This window comes from Tachyglossus aculeatus, chromosome 2 (genome assembly GCF_015852505.1).
Source record: "Tachyglossus aculeatus isolate mTacAcu1 chromosome 2, mTacAcu1.pri, whole genome shotgun sequence".
NCBI classification, from domain to species: domain Eukaryota; kingdom Metazoa; phylum Chordata; class Mammalia; order Monotremata; family Tachyglossidae; genus Tachyglossus; species Tachyglossus aculeatus.
In genome coordinates this window covers 20,357,298-20,376,558 of record NC_052067.1, presented here as the reverse complement: position 1 = coordinate 20,376,558, position 19,261 = coordinate 20,357,298, and the positions used below count along the sequence as shown (strand labels likewise).

General features: G+C 43.0%; 2 protein-coding genes across 3 annotated transcripts in view; one reads left to right on the top strand and one right to left on the bottom strand.

Moving 5' to 3' along the window:
- SCRN1 (secernin 1) overlaps window positions 1-7,943 on the top strand; it is a 58,033-nt gene extending 50,090 nt beyond the window's left edge. Inside the window, exons 7-9 of one of the 2 annotated variants that reach the window (XM_038766811.1) lie at window positions 1,745-1,925; window positions 4,275-4,434; window positions 4,672-7,943. In XM_038766811.1, the coding sequence (XP_038622739.1) occupies window positions 1,745-1,925; window positions 4,275-4,433 (340 nt within the window). In that variant the 3' untranslated portion in view covers window position 4,434; window positions 4,672-7,943. Of the gene's footprint in view, window positions 1-1,744; window positions 1,926-4,274 lie in introns of both variants that reach the window. The other variant, XM_038766802.1, reaches the window with a different exon arrangement.
- Window positions 7,944-10,406: 2,463 nt separating this feature from the next.
- The window catches only part of WIPF3 (WAS/WASL interacting protein family member 3), a 133,171-nt gene continuing 124,316 nt past the window's right edge, over window positions 10,407-19,261 (bottom strand). The window contains exons 10-11 of the mRNA XM_038761385.1: window positions 17,284-17,360; window positions 10,407-14,499 (exon numbers count right to left, since the gene is read on the bottom strand). Coding sequence (XP_038617313.1) covers window positions 14,440-14,499; window positions 17,284-17,360 — 137 coding nt within the window. The 3' untranslated portion in view covers window positions 10,407-14,439. The remainder of the gene's footprint in view (window positions 14,500-17,283; window positions 17,361-19,261) is intronic.

Here is a 19,261-nt window from a genome sequence, read left to right as displayed (position 1 = left end):
TAAAAGCAGGAGGTGGGACGGATAAGATTGATTATAGTACATTTTGTCCCAGGCTGAAAAAAAAAATCAAAATTCTGTTTTAGTCATTTTACCCAGGTCTTGATTGGTGTGTGGATGTTAGCTCCACGAGAAATGTTTTTAATGGTTTCCTGTTACTTGTTTCATTTCATCCCCTGATGCAGAATAAGTCCCATATTTTTGTCCATAATGAATTTATGACCCCATAATTGCACCTTAGCCTTCATTATAGTTGAAACGGCTAAGGAGTGCACCCTCAAAGAGGACCTTGTATTAAAAGCACATCTCTAAGAGGCCTTCCTTAAGCCCTTATTTTTTCTTTTCCCACTCCCTTCTGTGTCGTCCTAGCACTTGGATTTGTACCCTTTATTCACCCCTCCTTAGTCCCACAGTACAAAACCATTATTGATTTATTTATATTAACGTCCTGTCTCCCTCTTTAGACTGTAAGCTCGTTGTGGGCAGAGAATATATCTGTGTATTGTTATATTGTACTCTCCCAAGTGCTTAGTATAGTGCTTTGCACACAGTAAGCATTCAATAAATATGAATGAATGAATGGTATCTCTATGAGGTGGAATTGTGTTTCAGGGCAGCTACTCTGTTGAGCATTGTTGATTCAGCGGTACTTATCCAGGCCTGGACTATATTTCTGCCTGCCTCTTATTCTCTCTCCCTCTCTCGCCTATGAATCCTAGACCACTGCAGTCCTTGTTTTGGGACAGTGGCAATCTGACTTTAAATTTGAGGTGCTTAGAACAGTGCTTGGCATATAGCAATAATTATTAATTATTAGTAGAAAAGGGAATTGCTTAGCTCCAGGTCTCAAAATGGATGCTTGGGGAACAGCTGAGAAGAGGGACTTGGTTCAGCATCCTTGGTTTTTTTTTTTTTTTCTCTTCTAGTATTTGGTAAGCACGCACTACGTGCCAGACATTGTATTAAGTAGTGGGGTAGATACAAGATCATCAGGTTGGGCCCAGTCCAGCTACAATCCCCAGTTTACAGATGAGGTAATTAAGGCACCAAGAAGCTAAGTGACTTGCCCAAGGTCACACAGCAAGCATGTGGCGGAGTCAGGATTAGAACTCAGGTCTGCTGGCTCCCAGGCCCTTGTCCCAAATATAGCCCCAAACCTCCTGAGACAGGCGGCACCCCTCCCCCCCAACCTCTTATTCACCAGGATCTGGGCATGAAGCCTGTGTGGGTTACCATGCTTTGCAGACCCCACTTCAAGAAGTGTTTTAGTCGCCTTCTAAGCAGATACCCATGTATTAGCATTTTGAACAATGGACTCCTCATATTTCAGATGAATTTGGAGCTACTTGGGCAGAAAAAAATCAATCGATGGTATTTATTGAACACTTACCATGTGTGGAGCTTGGGAGAGCACAATAAAACAGGGTTGGTAGATGTGTTAGGGACACAATGTTAGCAATGAGCAAATGGCGGGGTGGGGGGGGGGAGGGGCGAGGGATATATTTTTGTGTGTGTGTTTGTGTCTTTCTGTCTGTCTGTCTGTCCCTCCCTCCGTCCGTCTGTCTGTCTGTGGAGTGGGGGAAGAAATAGGCCCGAAGGGTGGGAATGGACTTTTTTTGCCACTATTGTGATGTCACCTGGGCTCTTTTGTGAGATGCCTTCTAGGACTTTGTCTTCCACAGGTGGGCCCTACCAGACCCTAGCCAGGAAGCAGCCAAGGGGATTCACATAATCTGTCTCTTTCCAGGTCTATATTCAAGCCTTTCATTTTCGTTGACGACGTGAAACTTGTTCCCAAAACCCAGTCACCGTCCTTTGGGGAGGATGACCCCGTGAGAAAGGAGCCTCGCTTCCTGGAGAGACCCGACCGCAGGCACGAGCTGTATAAGGCTCATGAGTGGGCTCGAGCCGTCATCGAGAGTGATGAGGTAAGGCAGCTGGGTCCGGGGGTCCCAACCAACTTCAGGTGGCCGGGACTCAGTGGGAAGCAGTAGGGAAGAGACACGCCTCTCTTCCATTCGAGGAAGCTTGTTTTCCCTAAGACGCTTTCTAGCAGGCCGTCTCATCTGTAGCTAGCATCCAGCGTTCTTTGTGATGGTTCAAAAAAGCAAACAAAAAACTCTGTTCTGACATCTGAAATGGAATAAAAGCAGTGTCTCTGGGTGGTTGGTGTTAGCCTTCCAGTGGCTATGGATTCATTAATTCAATCTATTTATTGAGCACTTACTGTGTACAAAGCACTGTACTCAGCACTTGGTATCTTCTTCTTTCTAAGAGAATTGTTTGCAGTTCCAGCAGGCTATTAAAAATACACTGCCAGGGCCGTCCCTAGGAGGGGGTGCTGAGAGGCAAACAACCAGTTACTAGGCAGACATTCTGCCTGGGGACTGTTTCCCCCACCCATCATTTTACTTGTTTATTTAAGTGCTTACTATGTGCTAGACACTGTACTAAGCACAAACTCGGTCTTAGTCCTCATTTTACAGATTAGGTAAATGAGGCACAGAGAAGCTAAGTGACTTGTCCAAGGTCACATAGCAGGCAAGTGGCGGAGTGGGATTAGAATCTACTGACTTCCAGACCCACTATGACAGTGGGAATCACAGGGGACCCTCCTCAACTGCTGCTGCTGCTTTCCCACCCTTCTTTGTGCACATTACACAGCTGCAGCCCAAGTTCCCAGGCTCTCCTCTTTGCCCTGACCCTGGCTATCCAGCATGGCTGCAGCTTGCTGGGTGGGGTGGCTCCCCTTAGGTTGCAGATCCAGGCCTGTCCGACTGACACCAGTAGAGGCAGAGTGGTGGGACCTCAGGTGCCCTATTTCTTCTGGAATGTGGGGTCCTGGAGAGCAGCCTCCATGAGGTGGGGCAAGGAAAGGGGGCACTTGGGCCCAGACTCAACTGCTTCCCATTCTTTCCCTGCCACTTGATGTGGAAGCGGGTGTGAGTTCTGTTTTCTGGAGGGTGGAGTGGGAGGTGTCCCCTAGGCATTGGCCCCAAGTCAGTTGTCCCAGTAGCCTTACCAAAAGGACATCTCGAGCACAACTTTCACCCCACAGAAATGTTCTTAAAGTAGCCAGGCAAAAACCTGCTCCTGTTAATTGATATTGCAATTACAAGTTCTTGCTTAGAGAAGCAGCATGGCGCAGTGGAAAGAGCCCAGGCTTGAGAGTCAGAGGTCATGGGTTCTAATCCTGGCTCTGCCACTTGTCAGCTGTGTGACTTTGGGCAAGTCACTTCATTTCTCTGTGCTCAGTTACCTCATCTGTAAAAGGGTGATTAAGACTGTGAGCCCCATGTGGGACAACCTGATTACCTTGTAGCCCCCCAGCGCTTAGAACAGTGCTTTGCACATAGTAACTGCTTAACAAATGCCATCATTTATTTTTATTTATTTATTTTATTAACACAAAAACCAAAAGCATTCAGATCTTACTTTATATTAAAAGTAAGAATCCTTTCTAGGTTGTATTTCTGTTCTACTACATATTGTCTATTTCAACTAAAATGTAAAATGTTTAGTTGCCCAAAGAGAAATTGAAATAATGATAATTGGCATATTTGTTATGTGCTGAGGTAGATACAAGACAATCAGGTCCCACACGGGGCTCGGTATCTAAGTAGAAGGGAGAACTGAACCCCATTTTGCTGTTGTGGGAACTGAGGCACAGAGAAGTTAAGTGGTTCGGATGCTTGTCCAAAAAAGTCCCTCTGATTGGATTCAGAAAGCATCACTGGGAGGAGTAAGTTGTGGAGAAGGATTCTGAATTTCTGTGTGTTGGACAATAATGACATAACTATGGTATTTGCACTGTGTTAAGCACTGGATTAGATACAGGGTAGTCAGGGTATAAACAATCCCTGGTCCTCACATGGGAGTCATAGTCTAAGTAGGAGGGACTAAATGGGCATTTAGTCCCCATTTTACAGATGAGGAAACTGAGACAGTCAAGTTAAGCAATTTACAGCAGGAAAGGGGCAGAACCCAGGTCCTCTGATGCTCAGGCTCATGCTGTTTTCACTAGGCCCCAGGAGGGTGTGGAGTTAGAAAGACTCAGACCAAGGGAGACCTTAGAAGCCAAAGGAGATCAGGTCTTGTGCCTTCCCCAATCCTAGTTTTGATTTGAGAGATTAAACTGCTTTCCCTACTTGGTGAATGACCTTTTCCTGTGGAAAATGGAGGAAATGATTCCAGAGTGACATAACACCTTATTGAGATTCTTGGATTTACTGGGGTCCACTTTTTCAAAATGAGACAATGTGGCTTTGATTTCATAGGACCAGGGACACAAGCTAATGGCCACCATGCTGGACCTTGAGAAGCAGGGGCTGGAAGCCATGGAAGATATCCTGACCAGCTCCGAACCCTTGGACCCGGCTGAAGTAGTGGACCTTTTCTATGACTGTGTTGACACAGAGATTAAATTCTTTAAGTGAAGTAAGCATATTCTTTTTTCCTCTTAATCCGAAACTACCAACCTGACCAAATGACGAGCAAACTACTTTTACTACTGTGTGAGTAAATGAAAAAAATTACGATGCCCTTAAAGTTAGCTTTCATCCCTTTCCTGGAAGGACTCTGCCAGGTAATACTTAACCAAATTAGTTTTTGCATTTGCCTGTTCTTTGGCTGTAAGTCTGATTTCAATTTTAAGATGTTATTATCTTCTTTCAGTGATGATGGACAGCGTGTTAGCCTTTCACCAGAGGACTAGAATCCTTCTCCATGCTGAATTTTCAGGAAAAAAGCAGACCTTAAGTCTTCTCTTTCCTTCAGTAGCTGTTTCAAGTTAACAAAATGGCTTTTCTTTGCCCAGTCATGTGCTGTTATGTGCATAATTCAAGGAGAGATTCACCTACTGGTCAGTTCCTCCTCATCTGCATGCCTGCTGTAGTGTGGAATGTTTCAGTCTGTTCTTGGCAACAAAAATGATAAAGAATAAAGGGGAAAACCTCTGATCCAGTCTAATGACAAGATTCTGAACTTAGGGAATCACCTGAAAGTTTTCCTTCAAGATGCCCAACTGGAGGTAAGGCTCCTGAAAGGTTCTAAAAGTTCCAAGAGGCCTTAGCTACAGTCGAGATAATATAGAGAGTTCAGACTAAGGGCAGTTTTGACTGTTCACATAGAGAGGGCCGGGGCAGGTGCAGGACAATGGATAGTGGCTCTTGGACATTCACCTGCAGTTTGGTATAAACAACAGCTGCTTCTCTGAGATGAAAGATACCCCAGGCATGGAATGATTCAGGGTCTGGTTCACAGTGCTCAGACCACTCCAGAATGGACTAAATGTCCTGACAGTATCATCCTAAATATGCAGAAAGAATGACTCAGGCAGTTCACAGGACCAGAAAGGAAAGAGGAGAAGCTACTGCCCTGTTTAGGTGGTGGTTGGTTTTTTGGGTTTTGGGTTTTTTTTTCCCCCACCAGCTGTGTGTGAAGGTCACAGGTTATTAAACTCAAAAGGATCTTTGCAACTCATACCTCCCTTCTTGGAGGAAGGCAGGCAAACTCATATTGTAATTGAACTCAATTTTTTCTGGCAAAGTAATCCACTGTTTTGGAGAAATGCAGCTTGCTTGTGTTTTATGGAAAATAGAGAGATTCTCAGGGGGAGGTCAATAGGATTTGATTTGGGAAGGGCCAGTCTATATACTGCACTCTAAAATGTCTTCCCCACTTCATATTCCACCCTCCTACAGGTGGATCTGTTGCATTTTCTCCCCGTCACATAACTACTATCACAGATGCTATTTTCCAAGTTGTTTTTATTAGGGTTAGACCAGAGGGGCTAGCTCTGTTTGCTTCAGTACTTATTAGGAAACAAGCGGAGGTGGGGAGGCCAGGTAATTTTGGGAGGTTGAAGAGATGATGAATGCAAACCTTTAGAGAGAGCCTCACCTAGGACTATGCAGATCTGATCACCTTTTAGCTTTGTGAGACTCTCCAAAGGGGACTACAACCTTTGGGTGACAATAGTATTCAGATGTCTTAAAGTATTCAGCTGTCTTTTAATAATGCATCAGGCATGATCACTTTTCTTCCGTGGCATGTTTCTTTTTGAGATAACTGGCCGTAGAGGCTGCTGTAGCATAAATATGCCATCTGCTCCTTCACTTGTGGTGTTGATCAGTTTGGTAAGATGCTGTATTCAAATATGTTCCTTCAAAATTAGTATAGCTTTAGAGCCCTTTAAATCTCAAAGACAATAGAATGAGGCCAAAGGTGTTATAAAAATTCTCCTTTGCCTCTTGAGGACATGAGACCTCTAGCAGTTCTTCTTGCTTCAGTTCTAAAAGCAGGCGGAGTCCCTCCCCCACCACCCCAGCTCTTGACAACAGCAGGTTCCAGCAACCTGCAGAGGGCTCTTTATCGTTCAGAATAGCCTGAGGAAAAAATAATCATCCAGAAGTTCCTCAGTTTTAACAAACCTCCTTGGATGGCTAAATAGCAGAGGAAAAAAGGCAAAGCAATTTGGTCTTACTATCAATTTAGTAATGACAAAAAGTAGAAGAAACCATGCTCTGTCAACTCTTCACTGTGTGGTGTGTGAAGGAGAGAGCAAACTTAACATGGCTAGTTATTTTACAATTTTCTTCCTATGTTCTGGCATACCAAGTGACTGGTAAATCAGAATGTGACATATTCCTATTCAGCTCTAATGTCCTTGTTTACTAATACAAAAGCATAAAAAGGAGCTTTGAGACTGAACAGTGAACACCATGCAGACCACAACCCTCAATTTGGCTCCACCAGCATGGAATGGCTCAGCCAGGGTGGGGAGAATCAGGGAAAGAAGGCACCTGGTGGATGCTTCTGAATTCAAGCTCTATCTCACTTCTTACCTTGTTGTCTGCGGTGGATAGCGATGGTTGAGTGGTGGGGATCAAATAGTATTTCACCCTGTTGCAAAATATGTCAGGTTTCTTAAAACATTTCTCATTGATTATATTTGCAAATCCAAAGCTAAAAGCAGAGAAGTAAGGGCCACGTAATTGCCTTAATGATTGTTAATTCCAGTTAGATTTCAGGACTTCCAGAGTAGTCTGTGTTTGGAAGAAGAGGTCTTTAAGGGGTAATGCAGTGAAAGAAAAGACACAAACTATCCCCAACAATTACTGTGATAGAAGGCTATGTTCCCAGACAGGATCTGCTTTCTTTTAAGAGGAATTTGCTCTTGTCTAGATGAGTTGGAATTCAAATGAAGTTATTTTTCATTCATGCAGGTTATCTAGATCTGGTCCAGCCTTATTAAAACTAATCCAAAAGCTGTGGATTCTTTAACTCATAGGTAAGATGCAGTGCCATTATGAGGTACTTAATAATGAGCTTCTAGTAGATTACCATTACTGATTCTATATCCTATGAATTAATATCCTTTACTAGAAACTATATGTTAAAAAAAACCACAACACTGACTTACTAAGTAGGGTGTTTTTTGTTTTGTTTTGTTTTCTAATTGATATGTCAATTCTGCAAAGGCCCAGAGGTGTGGTAATGTACATCTGGCTTCACAGCCAGGGAAGCAAAGGGAGACCACAGTTGTCAGTTTTACAAGCTGTTCCCTGCAGCCGCTGTTGCCCTAAATGCCAGGCAATTTTTACCAGCCCTGTTTCCTAGCCCAGGGAGGTTTTGAGGGACATACCTTTTTCTAACCAACCCATACCTCAGGAGAATCTGGTTTAGAAGTTTATTGGGGGAGCTACTAGGTATTTGCTTGTAATCTTCTTGTTAAAGAATTCAAATGTAATTTTGTTGATGGGGGAAATGCTGTTTGCCAAGAAAAAAAAGGGAAACATTCCATTTTGGGGAGTAGATCGTGGTGTTCTAACAATCTTTTGTACAACTTCCCATTACAATGAAAATACTTCCCTTCACATGCTCTTGCCCATGGAATTGTCTCGAGATCCATCATGTAAACAATAAACAGATGCTGGATAACCGATCATATGTTCTGTAGTTTGTTTGCTTATAAACCGAAGTGGGACCCAGATGTTTGGACAGAAGCATTTCCCACGACTAAGGTGAGCATCAAGCCGGCAGGATCTACTTACTGCAGTCCAGCGTGGCAGCAGGAGAATTGCCGGTGAGGCTGAAGCCCTCCCTGCTCCTGCTGCCAGGTTAATAATAATTAATAATTGTGGTATTTGTTAAGCGCATACTATGTGCCAAGCACTGTATTAAGCACTGGGGTAGAAACATGGTAATCAAGTTGGATACAGTCCCTGTCCCTTATGGGGGTCACAGCCTTAATCCCCATTTTACAGATGAGGTAACAGGCAAAGAGAATTTAAGTGATTTGTCATGGTCACACAACAGACAAGTGGCAGAGTAGGGATTAGAACCCAGGTCCTTCTGACGCCCAGGCTTTATCCACTAAGCAATGCTGCTTCTTCCCTGGGGCTCCTTATTTGGGCCCCTGAGGTCACTTTTGCTACCCTCTCGAGGTGCTAGGGATTGGGGAAGGGAGGAAGGCAGGGCAGCTTTCTCTGCTCTCCGTCTTTCCGGCTGGTCTGTTAATCATTTCACTACTCATTAACATTTCACTGCTCCAGGAAGGCAGTGAAGAGAAAAGGAATGAAATTCAAATCAGTCCATTTTCCTTCTCTTAGTGTGTCTGCACAAGCACAGAGCTCAGAAGAGAGGTGTCAATTTCCTAAGTAATTTGATCAGTGAATATTCATTTGCAAATGGATGATTCTGATTCCAAAAGTCCTACTTTGGCCTGGATCATCTTAGCTTCCATTTATAAGGACAATGTTAATTGACCCAAGTCAAATTTTAATCAGCATTTTTAGCAAAAGGCTTTGAGGGCAGCACAAAGTATTGGCAAAAAGGAGTCAAATGGTGTTGATTTAAATTGTTGTGCTCATTGTCTACAATTCCAAATAACTGAGCATTGGGCACATTTTGAAAAAATATGTAGGATAGCAAATCATCCCTTTTAAAAATGCAAATAGACCATTAGGGAATCTGACAACCCAGGGCTCAAAGCTGTCTTCTGCACCGAGGATTCTATTCAAAAACAAAGCTATGAAGCAAGTCTCTTTGGTTACTGAAGCTGAACTGTGAAGACAGACTGATCCTAATCATCTGTTCTGGGTAAAAATAACAGTAATATGAATGATCCTAGGTGCCCAGTCCCCCAGTAAGGCAGCCTTGCTCTTGTAGCAGGCCTGAATGCCCCATGCCAAGCCAGTAAATACCAGTAAATACCACTGTTTGATAGCAGGAACTACCCAATCATTCAATGGTATTTATTGAGCGCTTCCTATGTGCAGACCATTCATTCATTCAATCTTATTTACTGAGTGCTTACTGTGTGCAGAGCGTTTTACTAAGTGTTTGGAAAGTACAATACAGCAATAGAGACAATCCCTGCCTACAATGGGCTCACAGTCTAGAGGACTGTACTAAGCACTTGGGAGAGCACAATATGACAGAATTAGTGGACACATTCTCTGCCCATAACACACAGTCTACAGGGGGAGACAGACATTAATATAGTTTATAATAATTTAAAGACATGTGTGCATGTTGTGGGGGGTGGAGAGGAGTGAATGTCAAATATCTGAAGGTCACAGATCCAAGTGCACAAATGACACAGAAGGGAGAGCAAACTGGGGGGGGGGGGGGGGGGGGGGCGGGAAGGGCTTAGTCCTTTTTTCTCCTTCACCACCTATACACTGAGAGAATGAGAGGGTGTCAACACTCTCCCCACCCAGCTGACTGTTCAGCTCCATCCCTCCTTCCATGATACCTTTGTGCAGGATCTTGGTAGCTGCTTGTCTTGGCTCTATATCCAGCTAGGGAAGCTGCAGCATCTTGGCCTCTGGGTCATGTCTGGGACAACTTCAAGCAGCAGTGGGTGGGGCAAGCAACTCTCCTCTTGCCAACATTCCATGTCAGAAAAATCCTAATTCTGTTGGTTCTTGTGTGTATTACAGGACACCGTCCTCAAATATATTACTGGCACACCCTGATGAAGAAATTGGTTACCTTATTAACCCCACCCCACTGACTTAATGCAAATAATTGTCAAAGCTTGAGTCTGAATTATGTATATTCCGAATAAGCTGGGTTCAAATTACTGGGATTTTAACAAATATGCAAAACTTATTATTTATGTGCTTTGTGGGCAGGGAATGTGTCCACCAACGCTGTTGTACTGTACCAAGTGATGATTTATGAATTGTTAAATGAATTGTTAAATCATCATAAATGATGATTTATGAATTGTTACAGAAAACTATTTCTGGGTTAGGCAATTACAGCAGGCCTTTTTTTCTCCCAAAGTGCTTTTTTTGCTGCTTTGCTCTGACTATTCCAAAGGACAAACAGGTCATTTACTCCTTTAAAAGCCTTGGGCTAGCTCAAAGGTGAAATCCACTTATCTTTTAACAAAGAAACCGGGAGGGGCATTTCCATTTATTGCTTACAGTTTAAATACAAAGGAAATTGATCTGCACAGATAAACACCAATAAATACAAAATCCATATTAAATACAGCTGTACAAGGCTCAAGCTATTTGACTTCATAGGGAAAATCTTCATCAATGCTGCTACTGAGACTCCTCATTAACTTTTAATGGCAAAAGCTAAGTAAATGCTTTGCACTTATAACTAGCTCAAATAACTCACATTTCAGTCCATTTGAAGAGACAATTTCCAAAAATTTCTACTCCATTAGGTTTCATTCATTTTTACCTTCAACAGACCCTTTCAGCTTTTAAAAATCACCATCAATTGTATGTTAAGAAGCACGCTGTGACTAACCTGTACTAATGGAATTAGTCTGCTGTGAAAGTGTGGTTTCCTTTGTCAAATGCCCTTTTATCACAATGGGGAAAGCTTTATGGTGATTACCCTGTCAGGACAGGAAAAATAGGCTATAACAAAGTCTGCCATTTTGGGATTCCTGTGAACATACTTAAAATAAGTCACAGTGAAGTGTAGAGCTGTTGGGCCATCTCCATCAATTGAGGGGCTATAGCTACACAGCCTTGTCACCACAGGGGTGTTGACCTCACTAGCTCTGATAAGATCTGGCCAGAGATGAGGGTCAAAACGTGAAAAATGAGTCACCTTACTCCTCTAAATGGACTGCATAGGCACATACATCTCTTCATAGACACATGTAACACCAATAAAAATATTCAGCAAAATCTCACTGATTCAGGCCCAATTAATTCAGAATTTAGCATAACTCACACGATATACACTAACAAGGGAATTGGGTTTTTTTGGTTAATTACATAATATGGGGATAATTAGGTTTTTTCATTTGTTTAAAATTGGGTTTACATTTTGGGATTTATTTAGCTTTCACTTTTATGACAAACATTCACCAACACCATAGCAACTATTATCTTCTATCATATCACTCTTCTGTGGCATTTACAAATGTTTAAGAGTCCCTGGATACCACTGCTACCTAACAACACATTGCAATGTTAAGGCAACCTTGCTTCATTAGGTAATTGAACTCAAGTTGCAATTCAAAACTTGGCAATGTCCAAATTTTCGTTTTAAGGGCTCAAAGTTGGAAGGAGAAGCACTCCAAAGGAAGAAAGACAAAACTGACTGCAGATATCAGCTTCCTGAGGAAATTCCAGAGATTAAAGTAAAAAAGGAAAACTAAGAAAAAAAAGTACTGAATTTAAAAGTGACCACATTTCACCCATCACATTGCAAAGTATACAGATTCTGGTCATTCTGCCATGGTGATAGTGATAATTTGTCATGAATATGCTCTAAATTGAGTTACATCAACCATGGCAGAAATAGGATTCATAAATTATCGTAAATCCACTGTGCTAGTGAAAGTGTTAAGAACAAACCCTCAAAATGAAAGTTTATAAAAAATTATAAAGTGATTCAGTGGCAAAAATAGGGATTCTACAGAAAGCCTAAAAACTTTTCCTAGAGAAAACCCTAAAATTCCACACCCCAAGTACAGTCTGGTTATAGCTTTACTCAAAGACCCAGGTGTGAGTGGTACTATAGCCCACCCTTGAGCAAACTGAGGGATTAAAGGCAATTAAAGGTTCTAATTCTCAAACAAAGAAAAGTTCTGGGCTAGCTAGCAAGCATAAACTTCATTTGGTGGACCATCCTCTACTGCTTCCTTTCCTAGTGGGGCTGGGACCTCCATCTCGGCACAGAATGGAAATCAGGGCCCAAGCTAATCCACATGCACCATTGGTCTTTGTCACCTGAGTGGTGAAATAAACTGGAAGAGAGGCCCAGCTACAGCAAGAGTGAATCTGGGCCTCATTCCCAAGGGGTACTACTGCTCCCGTTATCATTCTGGCACAGACCTACCACACATGCCCTGTAGAGCAATCTTTTAAAATATGTGGGTGAATATATGTGTGTTTGTGTGTTGGTACCTCTGTGTGTCTTGTCTCAGTTTATATGTCTCTGAAGTGAGAGAATGGCCCAATACCATAAAATATAGTATTTCTTACTGACAGGTGAGTAAATACTAGTCAGTCCCTTTCCCCGCAGTTAGGATTTTTCACTAATTTGGACAGGATTTCCCCCCGCAACTTTTCTCTGTCTATTCTGACTGAATGAGGTTTTACTGTTTATTATTTGGCAGTGGTTATAGCATTAAAACAAATGTTCTTCTTCCCCTCTATATAAAAAGGTTTCAGAATGGCTGTGAGCTGGAAGAGGGGAGGAAGTGAGATGCCAGAGGCAGGTGGGGGGTATGATAATATTATTTGGCCCAGAGTCGACATGTTGGGGGGGGGTGGGGGGTGAGGAGGGTCATCCCTGAATAGCTATTTGGTGATAGAAAGGGCAACACAGCTTTTTTAAAACAAACCCCAAAAAAAGTCCTCTTTTCCATAGCCTAGTTGCTAGCCCTCCTGCTCGTGACGTTTCCTGAGCAGATTCTGGGGCCTTTCAAGCTTTCCATCTCCCCCTTGTCAAAGGTCTAGGCACACCATCCATGGCATTTCAACAGAAAAAGGGCTGCCAGATTCTGCAAGTGGTCAGGAGAAACTAGCCCCAAAAGATTGATACCGATTCAGGGAAACGTACCATCTCTAATTCCCACCTGTATATTGTCTCCCAGCACTTAGTACAGTGCTCTGCACATAGCAAGCACTTAATAAATACTATTTTTACTAACACGCTGGTTCTATCTTTCAGCCCCAGGTTCTGAGAGGAGCCCTCCAACACTCTTCCCTTTTCATTTCTGGCATAACAGTCTCTCCCTCTTCTAAAGCACCTCCATGGGGAAGCTAAGCTGTTCAGGACAGTTTTAAAAGCTCTAAGGAGAGTGTTCTGCACACAGTAAGCATTCATATACCAATGATTGGCTGTGCAATGAGAAGGTATCCACACTGTGCTAAAAGGTGGCTCAGATTCATTCATTCAGTAGTTATTGAGTGCTTACTATATACAGAGCTCTGAACTAAGTGCTCGAGAGCACACAATACAACAATAAACAGACACATTTCCTGCCCCAGATGAAATGGATAAACTAAATGTGGGACAGCTGCTAAATTTCTGTTCACCTCCACTATATTAGTTTGTGTGCTTGGGTGTCTAACAGAACCTCGAGGCCAAACCCCTGCTATAAGTTTCACATGCCAAATAGTGAGCACTCTTCCATCCCAAATGTAGTAAGTGCAAGGGTTCATGGACAAAACAAGAGCTTTCAGTGCACATGGCTTTCCTTTGCTCTTAGACTGCTTCTTTTCCCTCTGATTTGCACTTGCGCAATCAGTGTCTTCTGGTGTACAACCTAATTCCTCTGTGTCCCACAAGCCCCAAAGGGGCCTGACAAACACCCCCTGGCCTAGATGCTGCCTTGAAGTTGGATTTTTCACTGATTTGCTTGGGCTGGCTTTTAGCAAACTGTATCCCCAGCATTCAGCTGGGCTGCCCAGCAAAGAGGAGGAGTCAGGGGTGAGCGGAACCCAGAAGAATGGCACCCCAGGTATCCTTGCTCAAAAAGAAAAAAAGTCAACGGCCCTAAGACTGGCTAAGTGCAGAACTACCCGATATGAAAGTAGCATCCCAGCACTTATAGAGGAAAAAACAATCCCAACCACATCCTCCTTACAGGTTATATTTACAACAGGCTACTAAAATCCACATACTGTGAAATGGGACGTGTTCCCTTATTCATTCAGTGCTGCTCCTTAGCCCTGCTGGTCACTGTAGGACCTCCTGCTTTAGCCTGGATGCTTTCATTTGGTAAGGCATTATTTGGTTTGAGTGCTCATCGTGTCTGACGAGACTAAAAATCATGCCACTGACAAGCTACAATGAATATGACTATGGCTGGGTGGACCACAAACTCCTGTGAAAGTCACCTTAAAAATGCTTCATATTCTAAGAAGGTTTAAGACTACGGTTGTGTTTACAGTACCAGAGCAAAAAGGCTTAGCAGTAATTTAGGTGTATCTTCTGTCGGCCCCGGCTTTATCCATGCAAGGCCTCAAAACTCATCTCTGCACTGACATGACGAATGGTCATGACCCCCTAATTTCAGGAAACATTAAAAAGAGAGAGTCAGGGATCATTAAAAAAACTTGCCAAAATAAAAGGTAACTGCAATACTGATCAGAAGCGTGGAAACCACCTATCTACAATAAATAAGAGCTTGGTTCAGAGCCAGTCTGTCCAAGGTGTGTTCTGGGCAGGGTCTCCCACTGGCACTGAGGAGGCATGGTGCTGGGCAGACCCTTCAGCCTATCTGCCTTCTCAGCGGAGGGTTTTCATGGGTAACTGCAAAAGGACAACAAGTTCATTTGATTAATGGCATCATCACAATGCTATTGACAAGAGACTATCTTAGTGAGATAGCAGCAACAGCAGAGAAGCAGCTGTGGCTCAGTGGAAAGAGCACAGGCTTTGGAGTCAGAGGTCATGGGTTCAGATCCTGGCTCCACCAATTGTCAGCTGTGTGACTTTGGGCAAGTCACTTAACTTCTCTGGTCCTCAGTTACCTCATCTGTAAAATGAGGATTAAGACTGTGAGCCCCACAAGGGACAACCTGATCACCTTGTGCTTAGAACCCCAGTGCTTAGAACCATGCTTTGCACATAGTAAGCGCTTAATAAGTGCCATTATTATTATTATCTTAGTGGGGGTTGGAGGGTTTTTACAATTGCCACAGCAAAAGTGTAAAAGTGGATCCTGAACAGGTAGGGAAAAGGATTTCCATTTAAGAGATTTGGGGTCAACTGGTGCCAAATAATAAAATAATATTATTATAAAATAATAAAAATATTTAGGGTATTTAGCGCTTACTATGTGTCAAACACTACTGTAAATGCTGGGGTAGATACAAGTTAATCAGATTGGATAGCGTCCTTATCCCATATGAGGCTGACAGTCTAAAAGGGACAGGTAGTGAGCCCCTGTTTAACATGAGGACACTGAGGCACAGATAAATTAAGTGACTTGCCCAAAGTCACACAGCTGACAACTAACACAGCTAATACTAGAACCCGAGTCCCAAAGCTTTTCTTTCTACTAGGCCATGCTTCTTCCTTCAGTGATAAGGGCAGTTCCCTTGTAGTCTGAACACCACATGCCAGGAAGAGACTCCAATTCACTGGGATGTAGAGGCACAGAGAAGGCAAGTAATTTCAAGGAAGTCATGCATTAAGAACACTGTAATTAGCAGCCTGGGTGGGGAGGGGACTCCATCCTTTATACCACTGGCCCCTTCATTCCTCCATTCTCAGAGGAGCCCAGTGCTTAGAGGGAGTGGGAGCCAGGGTTTTCCTCTCTCTGGCTGCTGCAGATCGAGACGAGTGGTAGTCTATCTGCCCTGGGCCCTCAACTAGTTTACCACAGGTGACAAAGAGAATGAGAAGAAATACAACTTTAGTTGTATTACTATTGAGTGGCTTGGCCATCATGTCAGAAGCCATGACAGGGCTAAAATGATCCAAAAGCCATGCTGAGCTCACACAGCATGCCATGAAGTTAGACGGCATATGACAGTTTATCACCACGTTTTTAGATTTCTGGTTAGGGTGCATGTCATGACTCAGATGCCCTGACTGCAAGCGGTAGGACTGGACAAGAAAGAGGATGTGGGGAAAGGCTTCTGTCTCCCAATTCCCCATCCAGTGCTCTGGCTGCTGAACCCCCTTCCCCAGGGATGTGTAGGAGCTCAAGAATCACCAGATGGCTGCAGCCTCAGCTGTCTATTCCCGCACTGTAGACAAAGCACCTTGTGGTCAGCAGTCGCATCTCCTAACTTTCTTATACTGTACTTTCCCCAAATACAGTAAGCATTCCATAAACCATTGATCAACTGATTAGAGACCAGGTTACTGCCTCAACTTTGGGATCTCTCGGGGGCCAATTATAATGAGATTAAGTTAAATGAAAGGAAGAGCCTCCTGATGATTTACATGAATTTACCCTGGAACCTCTTAAGGGACATTTCAGAATCTCCAACCCAAAGATCTTGAAGAAGAAGACAGGCCACTTTCTTTCTTCCTTGGGTGGTTTAGTTGTAGGCTACAGGCTGGGCTATATGACTTCTTGAGAGCTCGTCCAGGTCTGGATTCTGCCATTAGCTGTGGTTCCTGGACTGGCCTAAATGTGCCCCCTAAGGAACTGGGCATGGCTCTCTGACCTCACCAGTGCCCCCAACATCATCTCTCCTTGACCAATCCAAGTTGAACTGGAGGTGCCATGGCAGCTCTTCCCCTACAGTGCTGAGGAACTGGCAACAACTCATCACCCAGGTCCACCATACCAAAATTCAACTGGGAAAAGTAGAACGTTGGCGCCAAGATGTAGATTTCAAAAGATCAATCAAAATACGAAAACAACATCTTTAGTGAGGTAACAGAACCAGTTTAGTCGAGAGATGATTTGTTTTACATTTTCTCAGTTGACAGTAAACAAATCTCTCAATTATATCACTTTCCACCCAGACATCCATTTAATTTCTCTGAAAGACTTGCTAATTTTCTCTGAGAAGTGTATTTTCGTGACTTTTAAGTGAACACCCACAAAAAAGAGCAATCCAAGCCATATTCATATGATATTCATATTTCCTTGATCCAGAATGTTGCAATCTTTAAAAAGACGCCACACTGCAGGTTGCCTAATAACCTACTCTTTTAGGAAGTTTTGGGAGCACCATTTCATACTCTCAGAACCTTTAAAATTCTGGAAGGATTTCTGCTGAAGAGGACAAGTCTGGATTTTCCCCCACAGGTGAACACATTTTCCCCAAACACAGTTTTGCCTTTTTACTTACAGTAGGACAACTTGACTTTGTGGGAATTCATTACCTGAGAGTTTCTGCTCTTGAGGTCATCGGCACTGCGCCCGGAAATCTCTACCTGAATCCAGGAACCTGAGGGAGAGCCTGAAAGAAACACAACAATGTCAAAATGAGCAGCATTCAGATTTATTCCAAACAACTTTCCATTCTCCCTTGGTCATGCGCATGGAGGTGACAAAGTATTTTATTTAACCCACTGTGACAATCATTCTACTCTTCCTGTCCTAAGGCCAGCTATTTTTTTTTTTCTGGCATTTGTTAAGCACTTACTCCATGCCAAGCACTGTACTGAGCCCTGGAGTAGATATAAGATAATTAGGTTGACCACAGTCCATGTTCCCCATGGGGCTCACAGCCTAAATCCCCATTTTACGGATGAGGAACTAAGGCTCAGGGAAGTGAAGTGATTTGCCCAAGGTCACACAAGCAGACAAGTGGTGAAGCCTGGATTAGAACCCAGGTCCTTTTCGACTCCCAGACCTGTGTTCTATCTGCTGTTCAACAATGCTAATTTCATTACTTCACAATTGATCAATCGGATTTATTGATCACCTGCATAAAATCACTGTACTAAGTGGCTTGAGAGAGTACAACAGAATTAGTAGTCAAGATTTACATGCTTACCTCTGCCACTCTACTACTGAAAAATGAATAGCCTAGAAAGCCACTAAAGTATAGTTCCTCTGTGATTTACCACCTCTTTCTATAGGTTTGTTGATCTCCTCCTCTGTTTGGCAATCCTGGCTTCCTAGACTTCTCGATAGTCTAACTCCAGTCAGCCTTATCCCATCCTACTCCATTTTGCCCCAGAATGTCATTCAACCTTCAAATTCAATCCACTTTACTGCAGATGGAAAAGTAATCTGAAATCAGGAGGCATGTGGACTTGGAGAGTAACATTATGCTGAGTCGTCAGAGTAAGAAATGAATAATTTATTTCTTTTTGCGCCTAATTTAACCTCTGAGAAGGAGGAAGGTCCAGGATAAAAACTTTTTTTTATGGAATTTGTTAAGTGCATACTATGTGTCAGGCACTGTACTAAGCGCTGGAGTAGAAACAAGCTAGTCAAGTTGGACCCAATCCATGTCCCATGCCGGGGGTCATAGTCTTAATCCCCATTTTACAAATGAAGTAACTAAGGCACAGAGAAATAAAGTGACTTGCCCAAGGTCACACAGCACACTGGCAAGCCGAGATTACAACCCAGGCCCATGCTCTACCCACTAGGCCGTGCTGGTACTTGTATGAACAGGCCTTTTTTTTTTAAAAACATGTTAAACCCATTTTGACAAAGAGCATGGAAAATACCAACCAGTTGCAGAGGGTCAGGAGCCTGGGGGTCTGAAAATCAAACTGAAAAACCTACTTCCAAACCACTTCAGTCACAGGTGAAAACAAAGCAACACTGTTCCCTAGACCATGACAATCTTAGAAAGGGTCAGGACAACTGTTGGCCTGCGGCAAGAGGGGCAATGGTGAAAAAACATGGAAACGGACCAGAATAACCAACTGGACTAATTATTAATCCAAATAATAAGGTTGTAACAGTAAGGTTCTCCAGGACAGGTACAGATATATTCATTTAATTTTGTAGTGCTGGATGGTAGTTGTGAAAGCAGTTCATCTTCCCACTGTCAACTGACTCACAGGGGTGACCTTATTTTTGAGACAGTAAATTCTGTTTCTAGATAATAATAATAATAATAATAATAATAATAATAATAATAATGACATTTACTAAGCGCTTACTATGTGCAAAGCATTGTTCTAAGTGCTGGGGAGGTTACAAGGTCATCAGATTGTCCCATGGGGGGGGGGGGGGGGGGCTCACAGTCAGTCCCCATTTTACAGATGAGGTAACTGAGGCACAGAGAAGTGAAGTGACTTGCCCAAAGTCACACAGCTGACAAGTAGATGAAAAGGTATGTCGGTTCACTTCCTTCATTTCTATGTCCTCCCAGCAGTTTTCTGTAAGTAGAGAGAT